Source organism: Penaeus chinensis, chromosome 31 (genome assembly GCF_019202785.1).
Source record: "Penaeus chinensis breed Huanghai No. 1 chromosome 31, ASM1920278v2, whole genome shotgun sequence".
NCBI classification, from domain to species: Eukaryota; Metazoa; Arthropoda; class Malacostraca; order Decapoda; family Penaeidae; genus Penaeus; species Penaeus chinensis.
This window is the reverse complement of record NC_061849.1, coordinates 12,670,262-12,680,261: the sequence shown is the minus strand read 5'-3', so window position 1 is coordinate 12,680,261 and position 10,000 is coordinate 12,670,262. Positions and strand designations below refer to the sequence as shown.

General features: G+C 35.3%; 1 protein-coding gene and 1 long non-coding RNA gene across 3 annotated transcripts in view; one reads left to right on the top strand and one right to left on the bottom strand.

Annotated features, from left to right (window-relative positions):
• Positions 1 to 6,306, top strand: part of LOC125041900 (NEDD8-activating enzyme E1 regulatory subunit-like) — a 7,695-nt gene extending 1,389 nt beyond the window's left edge. Inside the window, exons 2-9 of one of the 2 annotated variants that reach the window (XM_047637288.1) lie at positions 1 to 79; positions 355 to 537; positions 2,352 to 2,445; positions 3,186 to 3,440; positions 3,643 to 3,911; positions 4,040 to 4,239; positions 4,549 to 4,685; positions 4,882 to 6,306. The exon at positions 1 to 79 is cut by the window's left edge and continues 86 nt beyond it. In XM_047637288.1, coding sequence (XP_047493244.1) covers positions 1 to 79; positions 355 to 537; positions 2,352 to 2,445; positions 3,186 to 3,440; positions 3,643 to 3,911; positions 4,040 to 4,239; positions 4,549 to 4,685; positions 4,882 to 5,112 — 1,448 coding nt within the window. In that variant the 3' untranslated portion in view covers positions 5,113 to 6,306. Of the gene's footprint in view, positions 80 to 354; positions 538 to 2,351; positions 2,446 to 3,185; positions 3,441 to 3,631; positions 3,912 to 4,039; positions 4,240 to 4,548; positions 4,686 to 4,881 lie in introns of both variants that reach the window. The other variant, XM_047637287.1, reaches the window with a different exon arrangement.
• Positions 6,307 to 6,684: 378 nt separating this feature from the next.
• On the bottom strand, positions 6,685 to 7,640 carry LOC125041901. The gene is made up of 3 exons (XR_007116329.1): positions 7,595 to 7,640; positions 7,233 to 7,373; positions 6,685 to 7,106 (listed from the first exon to the last, which is right to left on the bottom strand). It is a non-coding gene; the product is annotated as an uncharacterized LOC125041901 (long non-coding RNA).
• Positions 7,641 to 10,000: the final 2,360 nt, after the last annotated feature.

Genomic DNA, 10,000 nt, shown 5'->3' with positions numbered 1-10,000 from the left:
AGTCTTTGGTCCTGCCGGGTGTGGGAGCCATAACCATTGTAGATGATGCAAAAGTCACACCAAAGGACATTGGCAACAAGTATGACAGTTCCTTCTTCTATGCTTTATAGATTTAGATTTTGAGAGTTTTTTGAACAAGTTGATTATATTCATTGTATAAATAGGATAATGTAGATTGTTAATGCCTTTAATTTCTATCCTTTTTTTTTTTATTGTTATCTTTTTTTTTTTCTTTAATATAGGCCCATATATATTTTTTTCTTCACAATCATGATATGAAAAATGACTATACTCTATAGATAGGTGATATAAAACACCAGTATTGAGTTTCTCTCTGTCCACTCCCTTCCTCAGCTTCTTTGTGGACGGAGAAAGTATAGGACGTCCTCGTGGAGAAGTTGCCCTGCATCTCCTGTTAGAACTTAACCCAGATGTGCGAGGGACCTTTGTGGACCAGGCTGTTGATGAAATCCTTGATAATCAGCCTGATTTTTTCAGTCCATTCACTTGTGTCGTTGCAACATGTCTGCCAGAAAGGTTTGTATATGTGGTTTTATTCTTGAATGGTAATATATGCTAATTTATGATTTGTTTTTCATTTTGCTCTTTGTGTAGATATAAAGCTGATGTTGGTGCATAACTTAGATAAAGTGTGGACCAGACAATATGCTCACTGAGTGAGTTGCTGTTGGTGTGGCTTTGTGAAGCAAAATCAGTGATTTCAGTTGTTTAAAATGCATTCATTTATGATCATCGTCATAGTCATTATTTATATTATTATCCTCATTGGTATTTACTGTTAATTGAGTTATTGTTTATTTTGTTCTGTGTATGTGTGTCTTAAATAGTTGCTCTTACCCTTCTTTTACAATGGCTTGAAATGTAAGATTCTTTCCCCATGCACCCTATATTGTAATTAATTCTTGGGCCTCAATTTACCCAATTTTTCAGTGATGTAGTAGTGCCATAACTTGGAGGTGGGGGGAAAGCTAGCTTATCCTTCAACATAGGCTACATCAAGGTTATGTAGACTGGGTTAAACTTGAGATTTCCTTGTCAAGATTTTGGAATCCAGAGGGGATGGTATTATTTTGTTTCGTTGGAAAATTATACAGATTCTAGGATATCCTAATTCATCACCTGAATTTTACTCAGTAGGTCTATTTGTAAGCCAGATAAAGGATTTTTTGTTTTGGAATTTGGAAGAGATGTGTGGATTAAAACTTGTTTTCATTAAACCATTGCCGACGGGGAAAGTGAATAGAAAATGTGGAAAATGCCCTTCTCATTTTTTATATTTTTGTGAAAAGTTTCTGTATATAGATGGCTCTGCTAGTGCTGAGTCAATTAGTACTAGTGCTATAAATATCGATGGTGATATTTTTATTACAAACATTATGATTACTATAAAGTTATAAGCATTATTAACCGCAAAATAAGTCAAAGTAAAATATTTTCGTAAATCAAAGAAAAGGGTAAACAGGCGAGACATGCAGTACTCATAATTGGCTCATTGGTGACTTTATTACAAGTGTAGTCATCTATGTGTAAAAAAAATTAAACAGGTAAACGGGCATGGCATACACGTACATGTCATGCCCGTCGGGAATGGGTTAAAAGTCTAATTTTCAAATATTTTCTTCAAACACTATCAGCATCAGTGTCTTATTATCATATAAACATTCATTGCTGAGTGTAACTAGTACACAAATACTGATTATTTACTAATGGTTAACTTGCATTTTTCTTTAAGATATACTAGAAAATACTAGGATCTACATAAATTTTTTGTGATGGTAATCTCAGAATGTAAAAAAGAAGAAAAAAAAACACTGGATAGGACATATACTAAGCAAGGTTATAACTTGCTGTGGATACAAAATGTTTTGGCTTGATTACAAATGAAGAAGATTGCATGTGTTTTGGGGAGTTTGAAAAGGAACTGTGAATTGCAGATGGATTTAGTAGACCTTTGTTTCCAAGTGGTTTTGGGTACAAGTGCCTTGGGGTCAATTCAGACTTGGAGCTTCCTGTTTGAGACTGGTTGACGTTTTATGTTTTGTGGGAGTAGAGCATGCCTCTTGCATGTAAATCAGCAAGAGAAGAGCCCTTTCTAAGAGATGAGACCATGAACAAAAAGTCTATTTGTTTATACATCTAAAACATGTATAAACAAATGAAGTACAAGGTAAGAATAAAAACTATGTAAGACAAGCAGTCCATGAAGGCGTCTGGCAAAATAACCATCAATAAAAATTTAATTCTAAGAATACAGGCCACTCAGGCCAATGGATGACCCAGCATCATGGGTTTAAAAGTCATTAACTTGATATTCTCTTTTTCCCTTACAGTACGCTCTTGTCCCTCTCAAAAGTATTATGGGATGCCAGTATTCCACTGTTAGTGGTGAGGAGTTATGGTATGATTGGCTACATTAGAGTCCAGGTAAGTACTGTAGAGTCCTGTTAATGAGACTGCAAAGGGAAATGGCTGAAATGGTAGTCTTGGGCTACTTGCTTTATTATACTTGGTACTTAGCTTCAAGGATATCAAAATAAGGCTTTTTATTATTATATTGAGCATAGGTTATGAATAAAAATGTGTACAGCTTTATACATAAACGTAAATTCAAAATTAGTAGCATATATTTGCAATATGTAAATGAAAAGGAAAAGTTGCCATCCCTTTTTTGTAGTCTTGTGAATCATTCCAAATTTCAAATGTAGCAAATTTGAATCTGAATTTTTTTTTTTTAATGGTGATTCAAAAATATACACAATTCCTTGTAAACTTTGAAGAGTTGAAGAAATTCTCAGTGGCTGTGATTTTTGCTTTCTATTTTTTAATTATTTATTTATTTTTTTCTTGGAAATTTCATGTAATTCTCGAAATTCTTGAAGATGGTGAGATTCATGTAGTAAAGTAGATATCAAAAGTTGATAATAAATATCATTGTGTTATTCAAGATTTTATAAGGTATATTTTGTAATTTTTTTAACACATTTCAAAGACTACATTTAGGTAGATTTAGAAGAGTAAAAGATGGTTAAAATTGAGAGAAACTGTATCCATAGTAATAGTAACAGCTGAGACGGAGAGTGGAAGAACCAATAATTGTTTATATTATTTTTTGTTTATATTGTTTTTTATCTTTTCCATTTATTTTTACCTATTAAACTTTTCAGATAGAAGAGCATACAGTTATTGAAAGTCACCCTGACAATGAAATGCCTGACCTTCGTCTGGACAGACCTTTCCCTGCCCTGCAGAAGTACATGGACAGTCTCGACCTTGAGACAATGGATTCCAAAGAACACTCTCATGTTCCATATGTTGTTATACTCTACAAGACACTTCAGAAGTGGAATCAGCGGTATGGAGCTCCACCAAAGAATTATAGGGAGAAGAAAGATTTCATTCAGCTTGTTAAAGAAGGTATGGTCAGTTATGTAATTAGATGAAATGCATTATGTCATTTTACAATGATGAAATTATTATTATTTTATCTTTATTTTCTGTTGTTTTCTATCCATGTATGTGATTGTACCTACTAGAGTAATGTATATTATATACCAAAGGAAAAAGTCAAGTATAATGCATACTCATGAATTTCAATTATTTGCAACCAAAGGTATGAGAGAGAAAGAGAATGGGGAAGCAGAGGAGAATTTCGAAGAAGCAATGAAGGCAGTAAACACATCGTTGATGCCCACACGGATTCCTTCGGGTGTGGAATCTATCCTAAATGAGGCTGCTTCAAGTACCCTCACTCCCTCTACGCGACCCTTTTGGATCTTGGCAAAAGCATTGCATGAATTTGTCACTTCAGAAGGTCGTGGAGCCTTGCCTGTAAGGGGGACCATTCCAGATATGACAGCCGACTCAGAAAAATATATCAAGATTCAGAATTTGTAAGTAGATTTTGCTGTATAAAGTTTTGAGAACATTTATTTATCTATTTATTTATTTTTATAAAAAGAAATTTCTTTGTAAGATTATTCGTTATATACCAATTCCTTCACATTTTTTAACTTTGCAGATATCGGGAACAGGCAGCACAGGATGCAGATTGGGTCTTAAGAAGAGTGCAGGAGCTAAGTCAGCAACTAGGGCCAAGAAAAGTCATGATAACTGAGAGTGATGTGAAGGCATTCTGTAAAAATGCCCATGCACTGCGAGTTCTCAAGGGAAAATCTATTGCTGATGAATACAAAGGCAGTATCAATCTTGGGGACATTGGTAAGTAATTTTATCTGCTTTTTTAGATATATAACTGGTCATTTGTAAGAGGCTTAAAGTCTCTTTTGTAACCTCATTACCTAAACAATTGTTTATGTTGCAGCCAAGAGCAATAAGAGGGGTAATTTTGTACTTCCTGCACTTCAAATTTTTCCCTTGAACTGCTGAAGCAGTTCCCACCCTGATGCATGGTTCAATATGAAACATAATTGGGTTAATATCATAGATGTACAAGGTACCCAATTTATGCTAATTATACACATAACCAACTAAGGTTTTAGATACTTAAAAAAAATTTACATTTTTCAGGCGCTCACCTAGAGAACCCAGAGAGTGAACTGGTCTGGTACGTGATGCTTCGTGCAGTAGACCAGTTCCACTCTGAATTCCGAGCTTATCCAGGGTACTTCCAAGATCAAGTTGAAACAGATATTGTGCGTCTTAAGGTCAGTTGAGCTATTATATTAATTTTATAGAGTTTTTTGATAAAAATATACATGTGGAAGAAAGAAAGAATAGGGTTAGTGAGCATTTGCATTGCTACATTTCATGACATTTTGTATTTAGAAAGATTTTTTCATTTCTTAATATAGGCATGTGACATTGAAGCTCCTATTATTTTTTTTTTCTTCATATTTTTAGGTTTGTGTAAACAGGCTTTTGGCAGACTGGGGCTGTGGGCCAATCATCAAAGACGACTTCATTCACGAGATGTGTAGATATGGCGCGGCAGAAGTGCATTCCATTGCTGCTTATATTGGAGGCTGTGCTGCCCATGAGGCTGTTAAAATCATCACAGCACAATACGTACCAATACATAATACTCACATTTACAATGCTATTACAGCAACCTCAGCAACATTTACACTGTGATAAGACTCATTTATTTATATTACTTTCCTGTATTTATTATTCAGTTACCATAAATCTTTGAATCTGAAAAAAAATCCTTAATATATGTGCACACCAGTAAAAATTTAAAAGATAATGTTTAGTGAGTTACATCATTTCAGTAAAAAGATGGAAGATTAAAAATTGGCATTTCTTTAATAAGAATGTTAGCAAGTGTTAAGAAAGATTTGATGGTCTTTTGCATCTTTAACTCCATTTTCAGTATTTTTAAGTTTAGGTAATTCACTCTTGTCTCTTATTTACAAAACATGCTTTTGATTTCCATATGTTGATTGTTTAATAAATGCTGCGTGCTTTGTGTTCCAAGCATGCAGCTAGGCAGTCATAAAAATTTTCATTGCTTTTTCTTCCTTTCCTTCCTTGAAGCCTATGCCTGTCTTTCAGTTTAATTCATTTAAGAATAAGTAATAGAGTAAAATGAAGATGTTATTCAGGAAATAGTTAATGAGCTGCAAGGACTCGCAACATTCTTTGAACATGTTTGCACAGGCTCATTCATTGCTTTTAAGTGTGGATTTTTTTTGTTAAAGCATTTTATATGCAAATTTGCATATACAGTATGTCTTCAGATAATTACACCCTAAATGTTGCATAATTTTATTCTGCACAGTAAATCACTTTGCTGAAAAAAATGAAATGAGACATATTCTTACACATATGTGCATTTTCCTTTTTGTAACTGTATGCATGTAGAGAAGGATATATGAGAATAGACATATTTCTATGCATAGAAAGGGGGTTCTGTTGACATTTACTTATACCTTGGGTGTTTTCATGTTATTTATTGTTTTGGAAGTAAGAGAGGGAAGAACAAATCACCTCAGCAGGGCCACATAGAATGAAATGTCATCATTTTTAGATACTGACATTTCCACCTTACATTAGTTGGTAAAGTTGTACAAGTTAACCAGATTGTAACAGGAAGCTATTTCTCTGAAAGGCTATGATTTTACAAATACTATTATATTAATAAAGTGTACATAGAGGTATTGAAATCTCCTAGCCTAAGGATTTGTAGTTATGTTATTTTGTGTCATTGACACCAGCACTTACAGTGTATATACTAAAAACCTTAGAAAAGGTCAGAAAAAATGTTTAAATATTTGTAAATGTGTTACCAAACACAAAATCACCTTTAATAAATTGAATCACAGATGAGGTTTTTTTTTCATTTTTGAATTATATTTTTGTCTTTTGACTCAATGGCAGAATAACCTTGCATAGACATTACAGGTATTATTAGAAATGTAGATTCTTATTTTTCATACATATATATATTTATATATATATAATATTTGGTCTGCAAATTCTAGGTTTCATTCTTCTTCATCCCTTCAGTACAGTGCATTCAGACCTTAGATCTGAGGATTCTTGCAATGACAAGTTTTGGTAAGGATGTTACTTTTCAATAACAAAGCATAGATATATATTTTTTGTATATGTAAGTTCTTGTATGTATTTTGATTTTATCTATTTATTTATATATATTTTATTTATTTGTTTATAAGATATAAGGGAAAACAGGACATTACAACTATTTCCATAGAAAAGTGTATTTGGTGTTTGTAAAAGTTACTACATAGAAGGCAAAAGTATGGCTACACACAATATGTTTTTTGGAAAGCAGAGTTTTTAATATGCAAGATGCATTAGAAACCAATATTTCCTCTTGACTATTCTACTAAATCATATAGAGAAAAGAATATAGGAAATCTTGTTTTACACGTTCATTAGTATCCCGGTTGTCTTAATCAGGAACAAAAGTGAACAATAAAAAGGGAGCAGATGGGGACAGGCTCATAAAATAATGCTTCAACAAGGGCTTAAAATATAGTGCATTATTCGTCCATGATAGAATTACAAGAGTGGTTTTCGTCCCAGGTGCATGCAAGTCACATCTAGTTTACATTCTCCATTGTTGTCGAGAACATAGCAAGGACTACAGTCTGGTTGAGCTAAAAAAAAGAAAAAGAAGTAGAATTTGCTATATAACATAATACTACTTAATATACATCTAGATATATAGAAAACCCCCTGAACACAAAAAAAAACTGATTATAGAACAGCTTGTCCTAACTTACTTATGCTCTTGACAATGGTATCTGGGAGATTCTTGGAACGGCAAGTCTTCCTTTCACCTTCGCCGGCAGCACTGCAGTCGTCATCATCAGCACCATCGCAGTCATCATCAGGTAGCGCTTACCACTAGTCATCTCCGCGGACTGTAATGATCAACGTCAATTAATATCTGTAGATTAGTATCCCCGGTTGTATTATTTTCTGTATTTTTCTTCTGCTGATCTTTGCCTTTTTTTACTTCGCTGGTCCTGTGCTTCAGATTCAACTGAAAAATTCAAAGTTACAAAAAATGCCTGAGTGATCACGTCCCAAGAGCTTCTAAATTATTTCGAATTAACACGATAAAAAAAAAAATCAATATTACTGATTCGCCTAAAGCTTGTACAATTGGGAACCACCAAAGAGTTCTTGGCCAGGTGCAAGAGCAACTGGCAGACGATCGGTATTTATAGGATCCTCTTATCTCAGCCGGATTAGAGTGATGCAGTAACAGGAAACGAATTATTTGCTTATCACAAGCTGTTGGATATAGGATCAGATATTTTTCTCTCTCCTTCTTTTCCCTCCTTTTCCCCCTCTTTCTCTCTATCTCTCCTCCCCTTTTTTCTTCCTCTCCTACCCCCCCTCTCTCTCTCTTTCTCTCTCCCTCTTTCCTCTCTTCCTTCCTTCCTCTTTCTCTCTTCCTCTTTCTTTTCTTCCTTCCTCTCCTCTTCCTCTCTTCCTCTCTTTCTCTTGCTTTTCTCCCCCTTCTCTCTCTCTCTGACCCCTTCCCTCTCTCTCTCTCTCTCTCTCTCTCTCTCTCTCTCTCTCTCTCTCTCTCTCTCTCTCTCTCTCTCTCTCTCTCTCTCTCTCTCTCTCTCTCTCTCTCTCTCTCTGCCCCCTTCCCCTTCCTCTTTCTCTCTCTTCCTGGGCTGTAGACCCATAAGTAGTCGGATGATCTCCCTTTTCCCTCACCTTAGTTGGGTAAAGTAAATTGTCGTGTGGCCATGCAGAAATAACTCCTCTTTCTCTCAATATGTCACTTGAATTACATGGGTAAACAGCCTGAACAGGGATATCAGTTTTATCTTCCCTTCCTCTCTACTGGTGTTAAATCTGGACTCCATTCAGGTCCTACGTTTCTCTGTTCCACCTGCTGCATATCCGTTCCTTAATCTGCTCCATTCTTTTAGCTCCAAACTGAACCTTTTGTTTGATAGTTGATAGACTAGTCGCTCATACCCTAGCTACCTTCTAAAAGATCAGTTCCAATCTTTATGTTTTTTTTCTCTTAAAACTTTGGTCCTTTTGGAGGTTATAACTATGAGAATCGGGTTTCTTTCCTGCAGGTTCTGTAGTCTTCAACTACTCTTCAGGCCAGTGTATTGACTAAGATGAGCCCTGTCTTTACTGTTATTGTGACCTTTTGCAACTTTTTGAAGTGACCTAAAAACAGAATCACAAAATGGCTGAGACATTTGTTATGATTGATCGTGCTAAATGTTGACTGGTAATTCGTGAGATAAATTTTAGAATTCAGAGAAATCATGCTAACAGGATTATTTTTTTCATTGTAAGTGTGAAGGATTAGATATATCTTATCGGATCATCATTACGTTGGTTTATAATACGTTTGTTGCATATCATACATAAATTGTATTACAGCAAAAAAGTGGTGACGACATCCGGGTTGCGTTAAAACACTAAGGCACAGAGGAAGATTTTTCTTTTTTTCTTACAAGGTCCCTTGATTTATGACGCAAACTCGTTCTTATAATATCTCGTTTTTTTACTCCTTCCTTTTACTTTATCTCATTCAAAGTAAATGTGAGAAAAGTTCCTCATGCTTTGATCCCGATTACCGGAGATTATTTACGTGAAAGAGATAAAACTCCTGCATCAGTCTCATTGCAATCATGCTTTCCCCACTCAGAATCTCAACTTTCATATAAAGTATATATTTAAATATATATATATATATATATATATATATATATACATATGTGTGTGGGTGTGTGTGTGTGTGTGTGTGTGCTGTGTGTGTGTGTGTGTGTGTGTGTGTGTGTGTGTGTGTGTGTGTGTGTGTGTGTGTGTGTGTGTGTGTGTGTGTGTGTATGTGTGTGTGTGTGTGTGTGTGTGTGTGTGTGTGTGTGTGTGTGTGAGTGAGTGTGTGTGTGTGTGTGTGTGTGTGTGTGTGTGTTAGTGTGTGTGTGTGTGTGTGTGTGTGTGTGTGTGTGTGTGTGTGTGTGTGTGTGTGTGTGTGTGTGTGTGTGTGTGTCTGTGTGTGTGTATGTACAATGTACATACACATACACGGGTGTTTCAATAAATCCGACTTTTTCAGAATCATTCAGCAAGTTGCTAAACAGGCGCCCACTATGCTCAAATGACGACATGTAAAATATTAGACAAATCAAAAAATATCTACTATTCGCAATTTTTTATTAAAGTATAATACCATTTCCGGCGCTGGGATGAGGTGCGGCTACCTTAATAATGCACATTACTCGCTCGCCTATATTGTGGTGACGATCTCGTCAGTGGCAATATGGCACTTTGACGTGGTGGTTTGCGCAGTGCTGATACACATATACTGAAAGAGTTTGGTACCGTTGATGTTTTGCCACCTAGACCACTGACGAAGAGTGACATTCTTGCTCGATACTGTGCGTTAATAGGACTTGGTAACCAGACAATAAAAGGATGCTCAAAAGATAGCTTGCCATGCAATCATTTGACTATTACGGAATCTCAGATTTTATCCAAGTTGCAGGCGGAAATTCCTGTGCTG